This window comes from Piliocolobus tephrosceles, chromosome 3 (assembly GCF_002776525.5).
Source record: "Piliocolobus tephrosceles isolate RC106 chromosome 3, ASM277652v3, whole genome shotgun sequence".
In the NCBI taxonomy this organism is placed as follows: Eukaryota; Metazoa; Chordata; class Mammalia; order Primates; family Cercopithecidae; genus Piliocolobus; species Piliocolobus tephrosceles.
Window position 1 is genome coordinate 144194521 of NC_045436.1, and position 27709 is coordinate 144222229.

Genomic DNA, 27709 nt, shown 5'->3' on the forward strand with positions numbered 1-27709 from the left:
TCAAAAACAAAACAAACAAACAAACAAAATTCCTGCCTGTGGTTGTTCCACACAGACTATTCACAAAGGGTAATTCTTCAGTCTCTTCAAACTCAGCACTCACTCCTCAAATAGTATTGGTACATAGGTCAACTTATCAAGAGCCAAGGAATATCATTCAAAATCATTTGCCTTGCTTTCTAATTGACTACTGATGTCTGTCCCCAGTGTCCTCAACTCTTGAAGCAACTAGTCTTGTCTAAAGACTACTGTCCTGGATATATTTCTTCAGCTGCTCAAATTAAACAGGACTTAATTTACTTGTCATTAGAAAACTACTTTCTTTGCTTGACTAATAAGCCACTCAGAAATCACAACTTTGGTTGCAGCCTCATTTTCATTTTCTATTTTTGTGAACAAATTCTGCTGTAATAGATTCCATCTTAAATTTTCTAGTTTTTCTGACTATTACACTCCTGTGAATTAGGAATACTGTCGTGATTGATTAATCTAGTAATGTCAACATATATTATATTCTTTTAACTCAGCTATGGTGTCACTGCATAGTAGGCACAGTACTTTTGCCATCTAATTCAATAAAAAATAATCCATGCTCAACTGTGACTTAAAAGCACAACACTAGATGTCTACTTTTCTTACTCACCAGATAGGTATGCACTCATACATAAAAAAAAAAAGAGGTCATGTACAAGGATACCTATGACATTTGAAATACTATTGAATTATAACTGTTACTGAATTATAGTATACTGAGCAGCAGTGCAAAGTGACAGGAGCACCACACGTGGTCTCTGTTGGAGCTACTCAACTCTGCTGTTGATATGCAAAAGCAGCCATAGACAATATGTAAATAAAAGATCATGGCTACATCCTAATAAAATTTTATTTGTGGACTCTGAAATTTAAATTTCATTTAATTTTCATCTGTCACAAAATATTGTTATTCTTTTGCTTTTTTGTCAGTCATTAAAATATGAAAACCACTCTTGGCTTATAAACTATACATAAACAGGCGGTGGACCAGATTTGTTCCATGGGCCATAGTTTGCCAGCTCTGGCTACTGAAGACAGATTCCGTAACACCAGCAAAAGTTATTTATTAAGAGCCAGGGACATAGGTTGTTGTAAGCTATCTAGGAAGCCATCCTCTATTAAAATTGATTACACTAAAATCCAAAACTATAAACAAAAAAACCCCACAGAGTTGACAGGCAATTTTAGAATTAGACTTGCTAGAAATAAACAATGTGTGGACACTGACCCTGATGTAGAATGCCGAAGGAACCATTACGCTCTCTTTGGTTAAAGGGCCTTAGGTTAAAAATAGGGTGGTAAGAAAGATTAAAATGAACTGGCAGTCAGTTCATGTTGGAAAAACTAAATTGCAATGCACTGTCAAGAAACCAAAAGAGAAGGTGAAAAAAAAAAGGAATAAACTTAGGGCTTTCAACAGCCATGCAAGGCAAACTTTATTAACTTCTCAAACTCTAGGCAAGTGCAGTCCCTTTCTAATACTAATAAAAATCAATGTCGTTGATAAGAAGTATGAACACTAAAAAATAAATTGTTCTATCAAATCAGAAAAGGGAATAGCAGCAATCATACTGTTCTGAGAAACCCTCACGATGCTCAATAAAATCTGTTAAGTCATTTAACAGATAAAGTTGGCCTGATTATCAAAGAAAAATGTGTATATATTTTTCATAAATACTAGCACATAGATCTCTACTTTAATTCTGACACATTACCATATATAAGTGCCCAATAGTAAAAGAACTATATAACTGCAATGGCAACATCTAATTCCCCAATGGAATATGCCCTATCTGATTGTATCCCATATTAGCACCTGTATTACCTATAAAGAAACTCAATGGAAACCATTAACTGAATAGTATATCAGAATTTCCAGGACTACCTGTCCCTGGTATGTATTTCTTCCATTGAAAGTAAATACTTCACTTCTGTAAATGTAAGTGCAGCTCTCTTTAGCATATCTGTGGATAAAGATAGTCAGCTAGGCATGGCGGCACACACCTGTAGTCCTGGCTACTCAGGATGCTGAGGCAGGATGATCACTTGAGCCCAGGAGTTCAAGGCTATAATTCACTATGATTGCACCTGAGAATAGCCACTGTATTCCAGCCTGGGCAACACAGTGAGACCCCATCTCTTAAAAAAAAAAAAAAAAAAAAGATAATCAACAACTTTTTCTGACGCCAAAAATCCTTTGATACTAGGATTCACCGTCTCCTTCAAACTTTTGAAAATGCCAAACCAATGATTTAAAAAACTTGGATTTTACAAGGAAAACTACACTTATTCAACATCTAGATGATTTAATATTATATATTCCAGGTCACAAGAATCTCAAATATACTCCTTATTCCTCCTGACTAGATTAGCTGAAAGGAGATAATGCCATTTTCAATTTTGCCAAGAAAGGAATCATCAACAGAAGGTCAATCACTTTCTTTGTCAGAATTAAAGCTATTGGAGAACATCCTAGATCTTCAACCAAAGGGCAAATGAGAGGATTATTAAGACTGACAGCTTACTACTGGCAATGGATAGTTAACTTTTCTAAAACAGTTCAACCAACACCATCACATGAACTAACTAAAACAGACATCCTGACCTTTTAATATATACTGGAATATTTATAAATAAAATGATACAATGTCTGAACCTGGTTTCAAAGTAATCCAGTAGAATGAAGGTTAGTGAGAGGGATATACATTAAACAAGGCTGGCCATGTGTTGATAGCTGTAAAGCCAGATGATGGGCATTAAAAGGTTATTGTACTTTTCTCTGCGCTTCTGAATATGTTTGAAATTTCCCTACTAAAAAGAGGGGAAACCAAATTTCAAGATAGACTGTTAGAAAATATTTAGAACAAATAAAACTAACGTGGTTAGATTTTGGTTAAAATCCACCAAAAACTTATTTAAATCAATTTTAAAAGACACACAATCTAATAGAAAAGTGAACAAAACATATAAAAATTATTACAGAAGAACTAAGAAAAACCAATACACATAGAAGATAATCAACTTCAGTAGCAGTCAGAGATATTCAAAATTAAACGAGGTACCATCTGTTGCCCATCAAATACACAAAAAAGTTAAAATCTTGTTAATATCCAGCATGGGCAAGGGTATGAAAAAATAGTCACACTCATACACTGTGATTGTAAATGTAAACTGGTACCATATTTCCTTCAGAGAGTAATTCTTTAGGATCTATCAAATTTTTAAATACCTATGCCATTTGATCCTAAAATTATACTACTAACACTCAATCCTACGTAAATATTCACAATTATCTAACATGTTAAAAAAATAAGAATATTTATTGATGTATTCTTTGTAACAGTGAAAAACTGAAGAACATAAATCTTGCTACATCCATACAATGGGGTACTATACAACTGTTGAAAAGAATGAGGTAGATTTCTATATGTAGATATGGAAAAGAGTTATGATTACACTACTATCTATAAAGAGCAAGATGTACAACAATATGTATGGTATCATCCCATTTATGTCTTTGTTGCCCAGGGTGGTCTCAAACTCCCGGGCTCAAGTGATCTTCCCACCTCAGCCTCCTGAGTAGCTGGGATTACAGGCAAGTAGCTGGGACTACAGACATGTGCCACCACACCTGGCTCCTAAGAGTCTTACTTGCATATACATTTCAAACACCAAGTACAGCTTCTTGTTCATAGTGGGTACTGGATAAATACCTGCTGAATTAATTAATGTAGCTGAGTTAATAGACCTTTCTGTAAAAAAGCAATTGCTATGATGTGGCTCTGTATCCACACCCAAGTCTCATCTCGAATTATAATAGCCATAATCACCATGTACTGAGGACAGGACATGGTGGGAAGTGACTGGATCATGGGGACGGTCTCCCCCATACTGTTCTTGCGATACTTAGTTCTCAAGATGTGATGGTTTTATAAGCGTTTGACGGTTCCTCTTACACATAAGCTGTCTCTCGCCTGACACCATGTTAAGACGTGCCTGCTTCTCCTTGCGCCATGACTGTAAGCTTCCTGAGGCCTCTCCAGTTATGTGGAACTGTGAGTCAGTTAAATCTCCTTTGTTTATAAACTACCCAGTCTTGGGTAGTATCTTTGTAGTAGTGTGAAAACAGACTAATACAGCAATTACTTCCTATTCTATCACTTTTATAACAAGTATAATCTTCAAATCAGATCATAAGTTCTGATAGTTACATGCCTTATAAAAAAGATAAAATGTAGCTTCTCTTCCTCTCATCATCTTCAAAAAGCTATATAGGAGAAAACAAAAACACAGTTCCTGTTTTTGTGAAATAATTGAATCCCAAAACGGAAACTAGTATTTGCTGGAAGCAACAGAGCCTAGGCCAACAGGTATGCTAGCACTAGAGAGTTCTTACAGGCACAGTTCTCACCTACAAGTTACTTTTCAATTAACTTGACTTTAAATTGAATATACTTACTTTCTCTGTATTCTATTTCTGCTTCCTTACGCAATTTTTTCTCTCTGGCAAGAGCTTCAGGGCTTCCCCAAACTTCCAAAGATCTGTCATACACACATGGTCACCACAATGAACAATTTTAATGACCTTATTGACATCACATTTAAATCTAAATTCTCTAATGACAATCTTATAACAAAGCATAAGGTGCTTTCAGAGAAACATAAAGAACTTAAGGAACTTTTCCAAATGAAATCTAAAGAATTAGAGTAAATTCAACAGCAAATTTTCTTACACATTATGACGTATATTTAGTTAATGAGTACATATTAGTAACTCACAAATATACAAATTTGCAAATACAAAAATATTGTTTTTAAAAAGTCATTTAAAAAATTCTGGATCTGTCTAAAATCTATTTTTATTAAATCAAAATTTGGCTTGCACTTTTATTTTGAAAGAACTATGTTCTTACTTTGCCTCCACATCTGATCTCAAGTATACAGTAAAAGACTCAGTATCTTCATGGGGACTCCGTCGTCTGATTTTTCGAAGTTGTTCTAGATCACTAGAGAAAGAAACATGTTGAATTCATTCAGACAAAGTGCATATAGTTTATATACTTAAAGAGGATTACTAAGGGCAGATAAAAGCAACAACACTGATCCCCATCTTAGAGGAATATAGATGTGAATGGCTTTTAAAGATCAGTTTAAAGATGACATTTTGTATACAAAAAATATTCTAGAGACAGTGAAAAAAAATTACTCTTGATGCTCAGTGTAGACACCACAATAATATGTAGAGATTCAATTCCCTCACCAATGCTTATATTTTTATCTGCTATGGGCACACCACTGCCATCTCTAATATATGGGAAAAAAGTGAAAAGTTAGGTAATGTATGGGGGCTCATTCCCAGCACTTTGGGAAGCCGAGGCAGGTGGATCACCTGAGGTCAGGAGTTCGAGATCAGCCTGCTCAACATGGTGAAACCCCGTCTCCACTAAAAAAAATACAAAAATTAGCTGGGTGTAGTGGTGCCTGCCGGTAGTCCCAGCTACTCAGGAGGCTGAGGCAGGAGAATCGCTTGAACCCAGGAGGCAGAGGTTACAGTGAGCCAAGATCATGCCACTGTATTCAGCCTGGAGACAAAGCAAGACTCCGACTCAAAAAAAAAGTGAAAAATAGGCAAGGTGTGGTAGCTCACACCTGTAATCCCAGCACTTTGGGAGGCTGAGGTGGGTGGATCACTTGATGTCAGGAGTTCGAGACTAGCCTGTGCAACCTGCAAAACCCCATCTCTACAAAAAATACAAAAACTAGCCAGGTGTGGTGGCACACAGCCGTAGTCCCAGCTACTCGGGAGGCTGAGGTCAGAGAATCACTGGAGCCTAAGGAGGTAGAGGCTGCAGTGAGCCACGATTGTGCCACTGCACTCCAGCCTGGGCAGCAGAGTGAGACCCTGTCTCAAAAAAAAAAAAAAAGAAGAAGAAAGAACATGGATTAGAATATCATCCCTCTACTTAAGAATTTAAGTTAAAAATTTACAGTCATTATTTGTTTATATGTAGATTAATACTAAGTGGTAATATCTAGTCAAAGGTATGAAGTCATAAAGAGTATATGTCAATTACATGCTATTTATTTTCCTTTCCTTTCTTAAATTCTGAAAGGCTTATATATTCATCAAGTCACTGCTAAATAGTCATTCTATATTTAATCATGGATCTTCCTATAGAAATTTTGTAAAAGCAATGAAATAACCTATAAATAAAAAGTCTGTGACTATGTAATGTTATCAAGTTCTAGAAATTAAACCTAGATTTAAAAAACATCAATAGCCATCACATGTTAGTAAAAATGTATGGATCAGCTTTCAAAAGATACATATTCTAGTTCTCCCTGTCACTGACTCACTTAAATGAGCTGGGTCAATCACTAACATCTTATATTATGTTCATCCTGGCCTACTAAAGTGGAGACAGCAATGCCTAATACACTTAATTCACAAAATTTTTGTGAGAACTAAATCAATATTATAATTGGTTGTTGATGTAATAGTTATAGAAGTTAAAAATTATAGGAATACCTATTTCTTGATATATACCAAAGTGGCTGTGACAATGAGGAAGATTGAAGAAAAGATCATCTGATTTCTCTAACTGGCACACAAAGGAAGGAGAAAAGTTTAAATCTGTGACTAACATAATTTCAATAAATATAAATATGAGAAATTAATAATAACAGATATTGGAAAGTAGTAAAAATAATTTATATTCAACAGAAACCACAGTTGGGAGCATGAATGTAAATTTAACTCTAAATTAAGTACTCAACTCTGCTGGCCAAAAAACCAAAAAAGTCAAACATACAAATATGCAAATAATCTTACTGAGAATTCTGTCACATACCAATGACTTAAAATTTAACTCCTATGGAGAGGTTTTGAAGAACTTACCATTGTGGGTTTAAGAAACTAAGAAAGACTAGAATTGCTAATGCTGGGGCAGGATTCAGTTTAGTTTGCTAACAATTTTTAACATTTTTGCCTGAATAAAAATATTTCTTCATTTTAAGGAGCCAGTAGCAAATGTTCCATATATGGATGGTAGCAGGTAACACACTCTAATAAAGGAAAAGTTATTTAGATTATTTAGATACAGCACATGGCTACATTTTTTTTTTAAATTACCTGGATTTGAGGCAGAACTCATTTATTGCTCTGACTCCAGTGATGAAATTATTCTGAGTGTACTTTGATCCATACTCCCTTTTCTTAAGGACTGCTTTAACTAAACAAAAAAGAGGAAAACATAATAAATATGCACATTGAAAATCACATGTGAAGATGAATATAGGCTGATATTTAAGAGGCTTCACGAAGTAATTTCACAGAAAACTGATCTTCTTCACTGAATGACATCAGAGAAAAAATTACTCAAGTGCAGAATAGGATGAAATTTCATTTGTAGCCATCTAGTTTTTGTCTCTATAGATCATCTATAACTGATGCCAAAATGTCAACCTCTGCCTAATGAACACCTTGAATAGGTATTACTGGTCTGTCTAAATAATATTAGTGTAATTTAAATTGCTTAGAGTCTAAATGAAAATGAACTGAAGTTTCGATAAAAAATTACAGAGTATTGGGAGGCTGAGGCGGGTGGATCACTTGAGATCAGGAGTTTGAGACCAGCCTGGCCAACATGGTGAAACCCTGTCTCTACTAAAAAAAATACAAAAATTGGCCAGGTGTGGTGGTAGGTGCCTGTAATCCCAGCTTCTCAGGAGGCTGAGGCATGAGAATCACTTGAACCTGGAAGGCAGAGGTGGCAGTGAGACAGATCATGCCACTGTACTCCAGCCTGGGCTACAAAGTCAGACTGTCCAAAAAAAAAATAAAAAATTACAGAGTAGTTGAGTGCTTTTCAAATTGTGAGGTGAAATCAGCATTTCATACAAAGCAGAACTATAAAGTAATTAAAGACTACTACATATAAGTACTTTTTTGTGAAAACCTTTGTTTCATTTACATATACTAATTTACATGTATACTAGTTGCTAATTAGTATTTCTTACGTGGGTTGCAGTCATAAAAGTTTAAAGTCACTAGACCATTTCACATAATGTAATACAACTAAAGAAAAGGATGGAATAATTTCATCAGTTAAAAATTACAAAAAAATTCATTACAGATTATAGGTTAAATATTGCCTTCTAATAAATTGTTTTCTATTGTCAAGTATCAAACTGCTCATAAAAAGGCCAGCGACACCAACACCAATACCAGTTTGGCATCAATTATAGTCTGTGAGTTAAAAATTACAGAACATTGGTCTATGTTAATAAATCATTATAAGGTGAGACTTTTGGTCATATGATACAGATAAATAAGCAAATACCTTAAGTGCAAGAGCAAAATAACAAACTCGTGTTCTAGTTCAAATCGTCACCTATTCACTTCATGTTCTATTCTCACATTTATTATTTCACAATTTTCTGTTCTACTTCCAAGTTGAAAGAGCAAATTCAGCCTAAGATTACCTATCACTACAGTGGGTAAAAAGACTCCTAAAATAATACATACTTACATTAAATGCACAAACATTGTGTAATAAGAGTATTTCAAAAATAAAGTTCAATAAGAAAATCAAAACCTTATCTGAAAAAAATACATAAAGGAAATACAGATTTTTTTTTTTTTCTGCATGAGTTTCAGGTCTCTAAACTGCCTTTTACATTTAAAAAAAGTTTTTTATTTTAAATGTCTTCCAAATAGCTAAAAAATCCTGGCCCATGTTATTAATGATGAAGATGAGGATGATAATGATAATCATGGTTGCTATAACAACATTAGTTAATTGACTGTCTACCATGTGTTAATCAAAGTTACCCTAGAAAAGAAGTCTCATTTTCAAGCACCACGTTATAGGGGAGAAAACTAAGCCTCAGAGAAGTCAAGTAAATTGCCCAAGGTCAGCCAGCTGGTAAGAACTGGAGCCACAAATTTAGTCCAGTTTTGTCTGATGCCAAAGCCACAGTGCTATTAATGATAGAGTTGCTGCCTCCATGAAACAGCTGCTTTGGAGATGAGAACCATAGCCTGTTATACAGAAAAGAGCTACGAACGGGAATTCCTTCAATTTCTCCCAGAAAAGAAAGTCAGACAAGAACAGCCAAACTCTACCTGGATTTGAATAAGCAGTAGCTGAAAGGTGTGGGCCTCTTGTTCTTTAATTGCATTACTCTTCTAAAACTGATAATGCAATTGATGATTCTTATTTGCCATTATTCCTTTCTTTGGGCTTTTGAAAAAATTTGTGACAAAAATGCAAAATAAATTTAACGGAAAATTACTTTAATATGTAAGAGAATAAATCCTTATGGTCAATCTATTTAAATAGAAGCAAAAATAAACTATACTCTTAGAATAATATAACTATAAAGAGCTCTACATAAACCAATGTTATATATTCAATTCAGAACATTTTTGTAATAAAAAATAGGATAAAATATATTTACCTCTTACTTGGAGAGGTTCTTGCTTAAGTGGAGCTTTGAGTTCTGCGCCTATATCTTCTGCTGTAAAGTTTATTAAAACAAGTTTACACTGAACAACTGCTTTCACACAAATCTATAAACTTAATTAATATTAGCCAATGTAATATAGCAATGCATAAAAACGACAATGTATCATAGACCATGTTGGATTCATCTTAAGAATGTAAGAGTAGTTAAACATTACAATAGCTATTTATCTCATTAACAGATTAAAGAAGAGAAACTGTACAATCATTTCAGAAGCTAAAGAAAAAGCATTTAATACAATTCAACATCCATGCAAATCTCAAACGCTTTTAGAAAATTAGGACAAAAAGGAATTTCTTTAAAGGGTAAAACAAACCTACAACAAACATTGTCTTTAATGGTGAACGTTTAAATGCATTTTTAAATTAAGGAACAAAAGAATGCGCAGTTCTGTACAGAGATACCATTCAATGAATAAAGAAGGATTATCAAGTGGGACTGGGACAACTCTACAACCCTATACCTACAAAAAAATACATTAAATAAGAAAAATTTGAATCTACCTCCCACCATAAAGAAAAAACAATTACAGGTAGATTAATTAATTATTTAAATGTTAAGGTATTTACATGCCTCATAGTAGACAATATAGAAAACTTATATGGTACAGAAAGATTTCTTAAACAAGATATAAACAAGAAAAACTGGATAAATTTCTGCTAAATTAAAACTCAGAAAAACTTTATTAAATAATCCCATAAAAAACAGAGAAAAAAGAAAGGCCTCAAACTGAGAGAAGATATTTCCAACAAATAGAATCAACAAAAGTAATCAAGAATATTTAAATAAGTCCTCTAGATCAAGAAAATGACAATCCATTAGAAAAAAATAGGAAGGACAATCTTGCAGAGAAAAGGATATACAAATAACCAATAAACATTTGAAAAAATGTCTGCCTCATCATTTAATAGAGTCCAAATGAAATCACAAGATGCTATTTTATAACCATCAGATCAAGAAAAAGGAAAATATGACAATACCTAATGTTGGCAAGGGTATGGCACAATGAAAACGCATACACTGCTGGTGGAAATATAAACGGGCACAATACCTTGGTAAACAAGTAGGCATTATCTACTATAGTTGAACACAGGCATAAATTATGACCCAGCAATTCTTCTAGGTCAATATATTTGGCTTCAAGGAACTCTTGCACGAGGGCACAAGGACAGAGGTACGTGAGTGTTCAGAGTACTGCCCATTAGCAAAAAAATAGATAGATAGATAGATAGATAGATAGATAGATAGATAGATAGATAGATAAGATAGAGAGATAGAACATGTTATATTCATACAACATTTCATACAGCAATGAATAATAACAAACATAATAATGGCCATCTTTCTCTGAGCTTTTACTGTGTGCTAAGTACTAGTCTAAGCATGTATCAACTCATTTAACTTATACAACAAACCTGAGCAGTATGTGCTATAATTATCTCCAAGAAAATTAATGAACCAGACACACACACCAATCAGTAAGATAAATCTTAGCAACTAAATTTAATGAAAGAAGTAAATCACAAAAGAACACATACAATAAGCTATCACAATGAAGTTCACAAACAAGCAAAAGCAAACAATCAGGGCTATATACAAATGTACAAAGCTATTTCCTTTTTTTTCACATGGATACATAGGACAAATGGAGATGTGAGGATGTGATCAAGACAGTGAAGTTCTTAGCTTGAGTAGTAAATTCCAAGGTTTGATTTTATGTTTTTAAACTTATATATGCATTATAATATCCTTTTGTATGCATCAAATACATTCTAAAAATCTCACCCTTAAAACATTTTCCATTATATTTATATCCTCATTCAATAATATTTCAGAGTTTATGAAGAATGGCTACATTTACTAAGTATTTAACATGTGCCATGTACTGTCCTATGCACTTTACAAATTATTTCATTTAATTGTCCCAAAATTGCTCTGAGTGAAAATACTATTATCTTCATCTTATGAGGAAACTGAGACACAGAGATTATTATAACTTCCCCCAAAGTCACAGAGCCAGTTTTCCTTATTATGAGGAAACTGGGGCATAGAAAGGTTTTGCAAATTCTCCCATAGTCACACAGCTAGTATTTTAAACATGGAGGTACAGTTATTTTGATTACTCTATACTCTTAACCACTTTCCTGTATTGCCTGTGTTTAGAACAATATTTAATTTTATGTGTAGGTATTTGTGTATTTTTCTAGGGGTTAAAAAAGGAGTAGATAATAGATTACCAACATGCAGATCACTGGAACCTCCTGAAAATAGCAGTTTCTGGACAAGAATGGGAATGGACACAGTAGTTGAGGAGAAAATAGGAGATTAAATGGAAGCAGTATTTGGACTTTCAGCAGGAGCTGAAAAAGAGAATGAATCAAGGAAAGGTTGACTGCATTTTACATAGAGATGGGAATGATGCAATAACCATGAAGAAAATACAAAGTAGGCTAACGGAATAATCCCAAAAGCAAAGTCCTTGAGCAGATGAGATAGTAGGGGACCCAGAATATAAGTCTCTGAAAACATGGAATGAAACAGAAATTAACTAATTCCACATATGTAGATTATGAGTTCATTTAAATGATATGGAACACCACTAAGTCTGACTACTTAACTGTGGTACATTTGTACTTCTGCCATCTTATTGTTTTCAGTTTACCATTTTGTTTTCTTTGCTTTTATTTTTATTTTGCTTTTCCTGCCATCTCTTAGATTGAGAAAGTTTTCTATATTGTCCTCCCAATTGCTATTTAGAATTTCCAAGACTATATTTCTATTGTTTAACATTATTTTTCTTTTAAAAAAAACTTTTTATTATTAATTTGTTGGGTTTTTGGTTAAATTTGCTTTTATATTTTAATTTTTAATTTTTAATTTTTATGGGTACATAGTAGGTTTACACATTTATGGGGTACATGAGGTATTTTGAAACAGGCATACAAAGTGTAATAATCACATCAGGGTAAATGGGGCATTGATCACCTCAAATATTTATCCTTTGTGTTACAAAGAACTCAATTATACTCTTTTAGTTGTTTTTAAATGTACAATAAATTATTGCTGACTGCAGTGACCCTGTTGTGCTATCAAATACTAGATCTTATTCATTCTAACTGTAGTTTTGTACCCATTAACCATCCTCACTCTCCACCTCCCACTATTTTTCCCAGTCCCTAGTTACCATCATTCTTCTCTCTCTCTCCATGAATTTACTTGTTTTAATTTTAGCTCCACAAATAAGTGAGAACATGCCCTTTTCCTTTCTGTGCCTGCCTTATTTCACTTAAGGTAACAACCTCCAGTTCCATCCGTATTGCTGCAAATGACAGGATCTTATTCTTTTTCATGCCTAAATAATACTCCATTGTATACATAGACTACATTTTCCTTATCCATTCATTTGCTGATGGACACTTAGTTTGCTTCCAAATCTTGGCTATTGTGAACAATGCTGCAATAAACATGGGAATGCAGATAGCTCTTCTGATATGCCAATTTCCTTTTTTTTTTTTTTTTTTTTTTGAGAGGGAGTCTCACTCTGTCGCCAGGCTGGAGTGCAGTGGCATGATCTCAGCTCACCGCAACCTCCACCTCCTGGGTTCAAGCGATTCTCCTGCCTCAGCCTCCTGAGTAGGTGGGACTACAGGCGTGTGCCACCACACCCAGCTAATTTTTTTGTATGATTTCCTTTCTTTTAGGAATATACCTAGTAGTGGAATTGCTGGTAGTTCTATTTTTGGTTTTTTGAGGGTCCTCCAAATTGTTCTTCATGGTAGCTGTACTAATTTACATTCCCACCAACAATGTACAAGGGTTCCCTTGTCTCCACTTCCTCACCAGCATTTGTTATTGCCTGTCTTTTGGATAAAAGCCCTTTGAACCAGAGTAAGATGATATCTCATTATTGTTTTGATTTGCACTTCTCTGATGATCAATGATGTTGAGCACTTTTTCATACACCTTTTTGCCACTTGCATATTTTCTTTTGAAAACGTCTCTTGAGATCTTTTGCCCACATTTTAATCAGATTATTAGATTTTTCCCCCTAGGGTTATTTAAGCTCCTTATATATTCTGGTGAGATTGACAGTTTACAAATATTTTCTCCCATTTTGTGGGTTGTCTCTTCATTTTGTTGACTGTTTCCTTTGCTGTGCAGAAGCCTTTTAACTTGATGTGACCCCATTTGTCCATTTTTGCTCTGGTTGCCTTTGCTTGTGGGATCTAACTCAAGAAATCTTTGCCCAGCCCAATGTCCTGGAGAGTTCCCCAATGTTTTCTTTAAGTAGTTTCATCATTCAAGGTCTTAGATTTCAGTTTTAATCCATTTTTATTTGATTTTTGTATACGGCGAGAGAAGGGGTCTAGTTTCATGCTTCTGCATATGGATATCCAATTTTCCCCAGCACCATTTGTTGAATAGATAGTCCTTCCCCCAATGTATGTTTCTGGCACATCTGTTGAAAATGAGTTCACTGTGTATCTATGGATTCACTTATGGGCTCCATATTCTGTTCCATCAGTTTATGTGTTTGTCTCTATGCCAGTAAAACAGCACAAAGGATTTAGGTTTAGTAACCTAAACCTATGCTGTTTAGATTATTAAAGCCCTATAGTACAATTTGAAGTCAGGTAATATAATTCCTCCACAGTTTTTTCTTGTTGCCCAGAAAGCAAAGGTGGGTAGGGGGTGATTTGGAATAATACCTGGGAAAGAGTAAGAGGAAAAATAAATGCTTCTCTAGAATTTCATAGTGATCTAAATGTCTTCCATCATACTATTATTATTATTTTTTTAAGGGTCAGGATATTGCTATGTCACTCAGGCTGTAGTGCAGTGGCGAGATCATAGCTCACTGCCATCTCCAACTCCTGGGCTCAAGTGATCCCACCTTAGCTTCTCTAGTAGCTGGGACAAGAGGTGAACACTATCACACCAAGCTAATTTTTAAATTTTTTATAGAGATGAGGTCTCCCTATGTTGCCCAGCCTGGTCTCAAACTCCTGGGCTCAAGCGATCCTCCCACCTCAGCTTCTCAAAGTGCTGGGAGTACAGGCCTGAGTTACTGAGCCTGGTTATAGTACCAGTCCTCAGCCACTGAGCCTGGCTGATTATAGTTTTAGCACTTAATATTAAAAGAAAGTTTACTGTTTTATTATCAATAGTTTTACCAGGACATTTTATCCATTTCTTGTTCATCATTGTCTCTTGGATATCTCATCCCTTCTGTAACTCAGGGTTTCTTCTGCATCTTGCAGGAGTACATGCTTTAAGAGTTTTTGTTTGTTTGTTTGTTTGTTTGTTTTTTAATGTGGAGGGGTTAATTAGTAAAATGACTCTAATCTTTGGGAGATGAAGATGGTTAACAGATAAAAAAAATAGAGTAAGACCTACTATTTGATAGTACATTAGGGTGACTATAGTCAGCAATAACTTAATTGCATATTTTAAAATAACTTACAGAATGTAATTGGTTTATAAATCAAAGGATAAATGCTTGAGGGGATGGATATCCCATTCTCCATCATGCGTTTCTTTCACATTGCATGCCTGTATCAAAACATCTCATGTACTCCATATATACACCTACTATGTATCTCCCAAAATTTTAGAAAATACGTTTTTTTAAAAATGACATTCATCTTTATATGTATGATAACATTCCTATTTTTACCTTCACTTTATAAGGATTATTTAGATCACTATAAAATTCTAGAGTAGCATTTATTTTTTCCTCTTACTCTTGCCTGGATATTACTCCAAATCACTCCCCCATCTTTGCTTTCTGCATATTTTTGCAGGTAAAAAAATCTACCTCAGTAGAACAACAATTAGGCTGATAGTATTCTGATTTTTCTCTTTGTCAGCTTTTAAGTTGGGTTGTTTCATGTTTTGGTTTTTAAATCTGTGGTTTCTCTACAAAGTGTCTGGGGTGGATTTCTTTTTATTTATCCTGCTTGGTACTCAAAACATATTTTTGATCTGAGAACTCCTGTTTTTCTCAAATTCTAAAACATTCTCATCCATTATCTCTTTATATATCGATTCCTCACCATTTCTCTACCTATTAAATGTAGGCTAGAGCTGCCTGCTCTTAAATGCTTTCAATTTTTGGAAAATCTTTTTGCCTTCCTATGTGCCTTCAGACTGAATTTCAATTTGCTAACTCTCCTACTGACAATGACTATTTAGTTTACTACATTTTTACTTCAGTGGCTACGCTTTCATTTCTAAGATTTTTAATTGTCTCCTTTTCCTAATTATTTGCTCTGGTTTTATTTCTGCAAGTTTGTGTTTCAAAACTCCCTGTCATTTTTAATGAATATGAGTCCTTCATTTAACCTTTTGAGAACATTAAACTTATTTTAAAGCAATTGAAGCTGTTATTTTAGCTTCATCTGGAATTAATTCACATTTGTTGATTCTGTTGGCTTTCGCAGCATTAGGATTCTTCATGTACTTTGAAATTTCAGAGTTCACCATCTTACCCTGAATAGGGTATATCCTTCATTCTCCTCTTCACATTCTTGTGCTCAGAGTTCAGTCTAATACCTCTATGCAGAACTCATATTGCCAGTTTGATCTCATATTGCCAGTTTGAAATTCCTTCCCCTCAAGCCATTTTCTAAGCCAGGAAACAGCAGGTTTCAGTTCCTGGTTCATATGGTTTGGCTCTGTGTCCCCATCCAAATCTCACCTTGAATTATAATCCCCATAATCCCCATGTGTGAAGGGCAGGACCAGGAGGAGGTAATCTGATCATGTGGCAGTTTCTCCCATGCTGTTCTCGTGATAGTGAGTGAATCTCATGAGATCTGATGGTTTTCTAAGTGTCTTGCATTTCCCATTTGCACTTATTCTCCTTCCTGCCAGCCTGTGAAGAGGTGCCTTCTGCCATGATTTTAAGTTTCCTGAGGCCTCCCCAGTCACGTGGAACTGTGAGTCAATTAAACCTCTTTTCTTCATAAATCACCCAGGCTCAGGTATTTCTTCATAGCAGCATGAGAATGGACTAGTACATTGGTCTTCTCCTTGCCTCCCTAGACCTACAGCCTCCTATAAGACACAGCCTCGGGTAGCAACTGGAATTAGCTATTTTCAGCCTTCTTCTATGGGGGTGGGTGGATAAGTTCAAATAGTGAGTCTGACTCCAGTACCTTGCTATTCACGTAGCACATGTAGCATATTACTCCAAACAAGCCAGACTCCTAGCTGCCACTTCTAGGTTACAGACCCAGAGTCCAGAAGCTTCTGTTCCATTTCTTTGATATAACATGTCTTTTTTTAGTCCAACTGTGTCTTCAATTTTCTCCTTTTATACTTTATTATTCAAATGAGTGGTTAGAAGAACAGGTGCCTCAAAGCATGTATTCACAATACCACTGTGATCAGAAGTTCTGCCTATCCATTGAGTTACCTCTTTCAAAGCTTATGTGAAGCAATTAAATGCCACTATATTAAGCACTAACAAAAGCAAAGCCCTATTTGAAATAAAAGCAAAATATTTTACATGTAATTTTTAGTATATTTCTTGGCAATTGTTTTGCAGTGAAAACCACTTGGAAAATGACTAAATACTGTGTGTGTGCTTATTTTATCTTTTTTTTTTTGAGACAGGATCTTGCTGTGTCGCCCAGGCTGGAGTGTGGCACAATTAGGGCTCACTGCAGCCTCAACCTGTTGGGCTCAAGTGATCCTCCCGTCTCAATCTCCCGAGTAGCTGGGACTACAAGCACATGCCACCACACCTGGATAATTATTTTTTGTAGAGACAGTGTCTCCCCATGTTACCCAGGCTGGTCTCAAACTCCTGACCTCAAGGAATCCTTCACCTTGGCCTCCCAAAGTGCTAGATTGCAGGTGTGAGCCACTGCACTTGACCAAAATACAGTATGTTTTGATACCTAAAGCATGTACAGAAAATCTAAAAAGACTTTAAGTATTTGTCAAATCCTAAGTAGGTTATGATGTCATACTGGTAAACTGAAGATAAGCTTAAAAACACTTCTATTTACTAACTACATTTGACCTTGAAAAGTTAAATTATTATTATTTTATTTTTGTCTGGCTACACAGCAAGCAAATTCTAAACTATCTTTATCTGTAGAATCTATATATCCATTTCTTACAATTTAGCTTTGGGAAACAGAGAGCAGGGCAGAGAAGAGTGAAGGGAAAAAGGTAGAATAATACATTTTCAAAACTTACCTAATGTCCAAACAACTGATAGCTACTGTCAAAAATTTCAGAAACAACGGTAGTTTCTACAATACTCAAATTTATTCAACTAAATCACATAAAATGAGTTGCTCTAAGCTATGTATTTCTGGATATTCTTCTCACTACAAACTGTCTAGATGTTACTAAATATATAGTGTTATACAGCACAAACAAGAATGCTAGTAAACGGCTTAAACACATGTATGAATACTTATTTTACATAGCACCAACTTAATAAACTCACACTGCATCAATGGAGTGGAATCTTTATGATTTCAATCAGTAACCAAACATTCTATCCATGAATATCTCTAGACATTTGTTTTAAGCTCAAACCCAAGGCTGGCTGTATGCCACACATCTGCTGTCATTAGCAAAATTAAAACTAATTTTACCAAAATTTAACACATCTGAATGCTCCTTAAAAACTTAAGGATTCCTTAGCAAGTCTCTGCTTCTTAATGAGCTGTTCCTGACTTCATCATGTGATTTGAATTATTCAAAACTCAATCTCAAATCCTTAAATATACAAATTACCTTTCAATCAAGCAATTACTTGCTCTCTATCTGATGGCTAACAAGGTCTAATGTGGCCTAAGCAAGTACTGAAAAATTGAGCCCAAAATAAAACTGTCAATAAACAATACATTTCTAATATAAGAAAATAAACTAACATTTTTTATTCCAGTCAACAGAGAAAAAAGAAACTTAATCATGGATCTCAATTTGAAAGATTCTGAATGGTGGAACCATATTAAATATTTTCCCCTTTGTCTATGTTCACCTCTACAGAGCATTATAACATATTTTACCCTTAATTATATTATTTTATCCCTATTTCTTTTCCCTTAACTATGTTCTAATAAACATGCTTATTTCTGGAACTTAGGGACTCACTATACTCTGCATTCTTTCATTGCATAAAATCAAACTCTTAATCAATATTTACCCCAGCAGTTCTCCATCACCACAAAAGAAAGAGAAGAAATTGCACAGGTAAACCCAAAGGGAGGATGAGGCTTAGGAAAAATAAAGAAAACAAGGAACCATTAAAATATATACAGGTTTCTCAAGGAATCTGTAAAATCTTCCCCTGTGAAAGACATCTAACTAAAGGAAAAATGGTCTTGAAATGTTTATTACTCTTCAAACACTGTCTTCTCCTGACACCAGATAGTATGGTTTTTCTCCAGCCACTCCTTCTCAAGTCTTCTTTGCATGCTCCTCTTCTACCTGTCCCTCACCCATGTGGGGGATTTTATACTAGAAGATCTCTTCTCACTCTAAACACTCCCCGCACTGTCTCAAACAGACCCATGGTTTCAGTTACCATGTTATGTATAGGTAAAAACTCCTAAATCTTTAGCTCCAGGTTAGAACTCTAAGCATTCACTCACTTATAAATATTTATTATGTCCCTACTATCAGCAAGGCACTGAGGTTCATATTGTCATGGAGCTTGCAAACATGTAGGTGATGAGGAAATAAATAAAAGATTGAAAACATCAATCAGGAGTAAGTGCTACCTATGCCGAAAATTAAATTAGGGTAGTATTAAAGACTTACTGGGTAGCTACTTTAGGTTGAGTGACTTTAAAACGTCTCTATGCAGAGGTGACATTTAAACTGAGATATGAATGACCAAAAGAGGTTAAGCCATGCGAAGAAGGGCACCTTGGAAAGAGAAAGCAACTAGAGCAAAGGCCCTATAACAACGAGCTTGCCATTTTCTCAGAACCAAAAGGAGAGTGCTTTGGCTGAAACATAATGAACAAGCAAGAGAGTAGTAGAAGAAAATAAAGAGGAATATGGAAGCCAGATCAGCTAGAGAGAACTCTGAGAGTCAGATTAATACATTTTAATTTTATTCTAGCAATCTTGGCTTTGTTCTATGGGTAACTAGAAGCCAATGGAGAGTTTTAATTAAAAAAGTGACATGATACATTTTTAAAAAGACCACATTTGTTATGTGAAAAATGAACTACAGAAGAACAAGAATGGAAACAGAGATCCCAGGGAGAATACCACCACAGTAAATCAGACAAGAGATAATGATGGCTTGAAGTAGGATACTAGTTGTGTTAAGACGCGTGATGTCTTTTTTCTTTTTTTTTGAGATGGAGTCTTGCTCTGTCGCCCAGGTTAGAGTGCAGTGGCATGATCTCAGCTCGCTGCAATCCCTCCCTACTGGTTTCAAGCAATTTTCCTGCCTCAGCCTCCTAAGTAGCTAGGACTACAGGTGACTGCCACCATGCCCCGCTGATTTTTTGTATTTTTAGTAGAGATGGGGTTTCACCAGGTTAGCCAGGATGGTCTTGATCTCATGACCTCGTGATTGGCCCACCTCGGCCTCCCAAAGTGCTGAGATTACAGGCATAAGCCACCACGCCCAACCTGATGTGTGACATCTTAACAGATGATGCAGTGACTAGTAGATTCACTGGATAACCAACTGCCTACTGGTCACTGCATCATCTGTTAAGATCTTCCATAGGCATCTATAATTCGGATGTCCAAACCAAGCCATCATCATCATCTCATTAAAATATCCTCCAACTCGGTACTCCTAATTTCCTAATTTTAGAAATTATTGAGATCATCTAGACAATTGGCCAAACAGTAACCAAGCACTGCCCTTGGCTTGACCCTCTTCTTCATCCCCCAGACTCAATTACTAAGTCCTAATTATTCAGCTCCTAGATCTCTTAAGGTCATCTACTCCTTTAAAAAAAAAAGCATTACCATTATCCTAGTCCAGAACTCTATTTGTACTACTACTTTCAATCTCCCTCCTTTGCAATCTGTTTGCCATTTTGCAACTAGTTATCTTTCTAAAACCTTAAATCTGATCAAGTATCTCCCCTGTTGGAAACAGGCCCCCCAAAATCTGGCCATAAACTGGCCCCAAAACTGGCCATAAACAAAATCTCTGCAGCACTGTGACATGTTCATCATGGCCATAACGCTCCATGCTGGAAGGTTGTGGGTTTACTGGAATGAGGACAAGGAACACCTGGCCCACCCAGGGCGGAAAACCACTTAAAGGCATTCTTAAGCCACAAACAAGAGCATGAGTGATCTGTGCCTTAAGGACATGCTCCTTCTGCAGTTAACTAGCCCAGCGTACTCCTTTAATTCGGTCCATCCCTTCATTTCCCATAAGGGATACTTTTAGTTAATCGAATATCTATAGAAACAATGCTAATGACTGGCTTGCTGTTAATAAACATGTGGGTAAATCTCTGTTTGGGGCTCTCAGCTCTGAAGGCTGTGAGACCCCTGATTTCCCACTTCACACCTTTATATTTCTGAGTGTGGGTCTTTAATTCCTCTAGCGCCGCTGGGTTAGGGTCTCTCCGACTGAGCTGGTCTTGGCACTCCCCTACTTGTATTAATAATACTCTGTTATTCCCACTACCTACAAAACAAAGTCCAAACTCCCGAACAAGAGTCCGATCTGACCACTGCTTGACTCTTGCCATTTTCTCAGAACATGGCTGAGAAAAAGGGAGACTGCTTTGGCTGACACATAATGAGTAAGCAAGAGAGTGGTAGAAAAAAAATTAAAAGGAATATGGAAGATGGATTACCTTCTCTTGTACTTTCAATGCTACCAACACCACCAAATCCTCTACTCACTATTCCAGGAATTTTACCTCCTTTTTCCACCATTCACCACACCAATACCTACTTTTGTGTGTGTGTGTGTGTGTGTGTTTTCTTTTTTTTTTTTTTTTTTGAGACAGGGTCTCACTCTGTTGCCCAGGCTAGAGTGCAGAGGCACTATCATGGCTCACTGCAACCTTGACTTCTCAGGCTCAGGTGACCCTCCCACCTCAACCTCCTGAGTAGCTGGGACTACAGGTGTATACCACTATGCCCAGATAATTTTTGTATCTTTTGTAGAGACAAGAGTTTCACCATCTTGCTCAGGCTGGTCTCGAACCCACCTTGGCCTCCCAAAGTGCTAGGACTTCAGGTGTGAGCCACCACACCTGGCCAATACCTACTTTTCTTTCATGTCTCCAAGTAGGTATCATTTCCTTATGGAAAGCTTTCCTAACCACTCAAAACTCGGTTAAGTGCCTCTCCTATGTGCCCCTGCAGCACAATGAATTTCCCCTATCACAGTCTGGTTATCCCTCAGTATTTGTTGGGGATTGGTTCCAGGACCTCCCTATAGATACCAAAATCCATGGATGCTCAAGTCCACCTTATAAAATGGTACAGTATTTGCATATAACCTATGAACATCCTCCCATGTACTTTAAGTCATTTCTAGATAACTTATAATACCTAATTCAATGCAAATGCTAAGTAAACCATCGTTATACTGTATTGTTTAGGAAACAATGACAAGAAAAAATGTCTGCATATGTTCAGTACAGATGCAGCCATCCATTTTCCCCCCAAATCCTTTGATCCTTGTTTGGCTGAATCCACAGATGCAGAACATATGAATACAGGGCTAAATGTTACAATACAATATTTGTTTGCTTAATTTTCTGCTTTAGTATCAGCTCTGAGTCATTCTCATTTTCTGTCATATAAAAACTGCTCAATAAATACTTCTTGAGTAAATTAATGAATAAAGGACTTCCTTTAATGCTTCCTTTTATTGTACCTCAAGCAAAATATTTTTAAATGCATTGTTAGTCTAGCAAAAAATTATATGAAAAGGGCAAAAATGAAGTGAAAGTAGAACCTCTACAGAATAAACAAACACATCAAAGCCAGCTCTCCCTTGATTTCGATTGAAGCTTGGATTCTTTGAGCTTATTTCTACCTCCAGACCTACAAGGGGCATGGAAGACCAGAGAATAAGACTAGGTTCTGCCCAAGATAAGGAGTCTAACAGGGGACACTGAAGTAAAAAGCCACAGCCATGGAATCACTATGAACTAGAAATAAATAATACACATAGAAGGGAACAGCAAGGAAACTGGCCTGTCTGTATTTTGGTGTTAAATAGTGGGGAAGAAAAAACTACTCCTCTGAAAATCCTACAGACAAGTGAACCCTAACACAAGTATACGTCTGAATTCACAATGTAAATCTCAAGCAGAGAACTAAATTTAATGTGGTCCCAATAATGCTACTGGAGAGTAGCATATAAAAGCAAAAACAAATCCCTCCAGGCAGAAAGTCATTTTCAGTCCAGATAAACATCAAATACTTTCAAGACGCAAAACCATCATGGAAAATGAACAACTCACAGTTATAAAACACGGTTATGACATCACGAATAAGAGCAAAAAAGGTAAGAAAAGGATCATATAGTGAGAAACAAAAAGATTTCATACAGCAGAATTTTCTGTTAAAAATATAAAATAGTTATGTTTAATGTATCTAATAAAAGGTAAGTCTGAAAATACAACCAAAGAATTAAAGACCAACCGAGCAAGGTAAAAAACAATTTCTAAAAATGAAAAATATGGCCGGTATGGTGGCTCACCCCTGTAATGCCAGCACTTTGGAAGGCTGAGGCAGGAGGACTGCTTGAGCCCAGGAGTTCAAGACCAGCCTGGGCAACACAGAGAGACCTTGTCTCTACAAAATACAAAAATAAATTAGCTGGGCATGGCAGCACACACCTGTTTTCTCAGCTACTTGGGGGGCTGAGGTAGGTCAAGCCCATGAGGTCGAGGCTGCAGCGAACCATGATCACACCACTGTACTCCAGCCTGGGAAACAGAATGAGACTTGGTCTCAAAAAAAAAAAAAAAAAAAAAAATATATATATATATATATATATATACACACACACACACACACACACATATCTATATACACACACACATATCTATACACACACGCACATATATATATATAATCATTTAAGTTAAAAACCCAACATACATAATCAACCAGCATATTTGAGACAACTAAAGAGGAAATTAGTGATTCTGGTAGACCTGAGGAAATAATACAGAATGCAGGCCAGAAAGGTAAAGAAATAGAAAATATGATAGAGAGGTTTAGAAACATGAAAAACATAAGATGATGTAACATATTTCTAACTGAAGTTCCAGAAGAAGATAATACAGAAACGGGAAGATATAATATCTGAAGGGATAATAAGAGAACTGTAGAATTCCAGAATTGTAGAAAAATATCCATCTTCAGATCTAGGAAGCCCAACAAATCTCAAGTAGAATAAATACAAAGAGATACATACCTAGTTACTTCATAATAAAACTGCCATTTATACCAAAGAAAAAGATTTTCAAATTAAAGTTAATCAAATTTTAAAATGCTGTCAAATAGAAAAGATATACAAAGGCATAATGTCTGACTTCTCAACAATTAGTGGAAGCCAAAAGACAACTGAGTAACATCTTAAATGTGCCTTTCCCACAAAAGATCCTCACCTAAACGAACTTCTACAGGATGCACATCAGACAGAAAGATTAGATATAAGAAAAGGTGGCTAACAAAGACTCTGAATAAATCTAAGCAAACAACAACGTATATTTTATAGCAGAGAAAGAGCAGAACAGACAGAAAATATTAGCCAACAAATAGTACATAAGTTGGAGGAGGCGATCAGAATTAAAGCACTCTAAAGCTTTTGTGTTTTTCAGAAGGAAAGTAAATTTATCAATTAACTTTAGTCCTTGAAGCACAGACACGGAGTCTGAAACTTTCAAATGAAAGAAAGAGAATATTGGAGAGGAGATGGAATGAGGAAAAAAAAAAAAAAGGCAAAAAAGGAATTTAAGAAAACAGCACAAAGAAACATGATAAAATGGTAGAAACAAGTTTAACTATATCAGTGATTACAGTAAATGTAAACTGCCTAAACTTCCAGTTAAAAGACATAGATGATTGTATTAAGACAAAAAAGTTAAAAATCAAAGGATGGGAAAATAGTAACCAAAAGAAATGTAGTGGAGAGGTCACTAAAAAAAAAAAGAGTAGCTGCACAATGATAGAGGGTATAATTCATCAGTGTTATGTAATAATTCTAAATATGTATGTATCTAATGACAGCCTCAAATTATAAAAAGCAAAAATTTACAGAACCATAAAAAAAAGACCAAATCTACCATGAGACCCTGATACTTCAACATCTCCCTTGGTAATAAAGAATTTTTAAAACTGGACAAAGATTTGTATTGAACACTAAAAATAAGAATTGATGTGTATAGACACCACACCAGCAATTAAAAATATACATTATTTTCAAGACAGGAAAATCATTTAGAAAAACTGACTAACTGCTAAACCAAAATGTTACACTCAACAAATTTCAAGACTAAATCAATATAGACCACAGTTTGTGAAAAACATTTAATACAAAAAGATAAACAAAAATTCCATCTATCTGTAAATTTAAAATGATACTTTAACAACTAAAAAGTCATAGAAGAATCACAATAGAAATAAGAATACATTTAGAATTATAAATAATAAAAATATTATATATCAAAACTGTGGGATGTGTTATGGCTTAAATGTCTATTTCAGAAAGGAAGGAAGGGTTAACATTAATTAAGTATCTAACTGACAATAACAGAATGACAGAACCAAAAAACAAGAGATGCTAGTGAGGCTGCAGAGAAAAGTCAATACTTAATACACTGCTAGTGGGAATGTAAGTTAGTTCAGCCACTGTGGAAAGCAGTTTGGAGATTTCTCAAAGAACTCCAGCAATCCCATTAGAGAGTGTATATCAAAAAGAAATAAATTATTCTACCAAAAAGACACATGCACTCGGTGTTCATTGCAGCAATATTCACAATTGCAAAGACTTGGAATCAACCTAGGTGTCCATCAATGGTGTACTGGATAAAGAATATATGGTACATATACACCATGGAATACCATGCAGCCACAAAAAGGAATGAATTATGTCCCTTGCAGCAACATGCATGTAGCTAGAGGCCATTATCCTAAGCAAATTAACACAGAAAACAAAAAACCAAGTACCACACATTCTCACTTATAACTAGGAACTAAACACTAGGTACACATGAACATAAAGACAGCAAAAATAGGTACTGGGGACTACTAGATGAGGGAGAGAGAGAAAGGGCAGCAATGGTTGAAAAACTATTTGGTACTATGCTCACTATCTGGGTGATGAGATCAAGTGTACCCCACACCTCATCATCAAACAAAATACCCATGTAACAAGCCCTCACATGTACCCTCCTGTATCTAAATAAAAGTTGAAGTTATAAAACAATAAAACAGAGAAAAAAATAATGACAGAACAAACACAAAAAAAAGACAGCAAGGAGGCTATAATTAAAAAGCAAAAATTGATGAAATAGGATACAAACATATAATGGTTCAAAGTAAAAAAAATTACTTGGAAAAATAATAAAAGACAAACCTCTGGGAAGACTAGTCAAGAAAATAAAACAAATATTAGGAATGAAAAAAGGACACAACTACATATGCTATTGAGAGTAAACAGGGAATATTATTATACACCTTATACCAATAAATTAAAAATTTAGTTTAAGTAGGTAAGTAGATAGTTTTTCATAGAAAACTGAGTCAAAAAGAAACAGAAAAAATAAAGAAATTAAACAAGTGGTTTAATAGTTCCCACAAAGAAAACATCAGTCCAGACAGTATTATAAGTAAGTTCTATCAAACATTCAGGGAACAAATAATTTCACACAAACTTTTCCAGTATACAGAAAAAAATACATTAAAAAAATTTATACATACCTGTTTCAAATGACGGTACTTTTTCCACTCTGAGAGTTTGTGACCCCTGTCCTTCTTTCTGAACATTTGTGGAGTAAAATTTTACTTGACTCAGTATACCAATATATGGATGAGTACAGGGAACCACGTTTGAAAAGCTTCCAAATGTCACTAAATTCTGCCACTCTAAAAGAAAAAACATACATACTTTAATTTCAAACCAACTCCCAGCTGCACAATTAATTGCCAAGTCACCCTCTCCAGAGGAGGTGTTTCACTGCTTCTAGGTACACAGGAAATATATTTTGTAAAGAAAAATTAGTGACAACATTCTAATTTTCTCTAACCTGTAAACTTATTTGGAAATTTTTTAAAATATTAAAAAATCAAATAAAATATTTATGCTAGTCAGCTATTTTGAAAGGTATATAGTACATAATAGATACCCTTTATTTTGCATGCCAGTTGCAAGCTAAAAAAATTTTGGTATAATTACTTTTCAGAATAAAGGACTCTGGGAGGGAAGGTCAGGAAGACTTCCTACACAAAATTATCCTGTGTCCTTCTTCCACTAGCTAAAGATTTATTCCTCTTTCATTTCACAATCAATAAGTGAATTATATTAATCATTCATTCATACTGTCACCGATTTTTTAATCAGATAATTAGATCAACATTTGGTGAGATGCCTCAGTATATGGGGAATTTTAATTGAGTGAAGAATAGAAGACTAATTACAAAGCACTTCAGCTGCTTCATCTGGGTTTACTGTGAGCTTTGAAGAGCTCAAATACAGAAGGAAAATATATTCCACAATTTACCCAAGTACAAGAAAACCAAATTTGTCTCTTTTTTCCTGTGACCCTCCTTCTCTTTTATTTTTCACTATGAGTACTGAGAATTCCTCTTTTTGAAAGAACCCAAAAACCCTATCTAGATAATATTCATATATTTTGTAGTTTTAGGTGAAATCAAATTACATCATTACAGATAGTCAAGTTTTTCCAAGGATGGAGGGTTGAGCAGTTAAGAGTTGAAACTTTTTTAACTGCTTAATAATGATCTTCCAAAAATGTTAATTCATGTATTGTGTGTGCAGATATATGCATTCTGAAAAAAAAGCCATTTCTTAATGGCTCAGAGAATTCATCAGGAACATAAATTATTAATGTTGAAGATAATATGAAGAGCACAAAGGGCATAAGGGAACATAAGTATTCACTCAAGTTTCAGGCCTAGAACTTACTTCCTTGAAAAAGTT

General features: G+C 35.2%; 1 protein-coding gene across 2 annotated transcripts in view; it reads right to left on the reverse strand.

The window, feature by feature from the left end:
• The window catches only part of SLC30A9 (solute carrier family 30 member 9), a 104746-nt gene that overhangs the window by 66245 nt on the left and 10792 nt on the right, over positions 1 to 27709 (reverse strand). For both annotated transcript variants that reach the window (XM_023224508.1, XM_023224506.1), the window contains exons 2-6: positions 26470 to 26634; positions 9496 to 9555; positions 7166 to 7265; positions 4947 to 5039; positions 4493 to 4575 (exon numbers count right to left, since the gene is read on the reverse strand). In XM_023224508.1, the coding sequence (XP_023080276.1) occupies positions 4493 to 4575; positions 4947 to 5039; positions 7166 to 7265; positions 9496 to 9555; positions 26470 to 26634 (501 nt within the window). The remainder of the gene's footprint in view (positions 1 to 4492; positions 4576 to 4946; positions 5040 to 7165; positions 7266 to 9495; positions 9556 to 26469; positions 26635 to 27709) is intronic.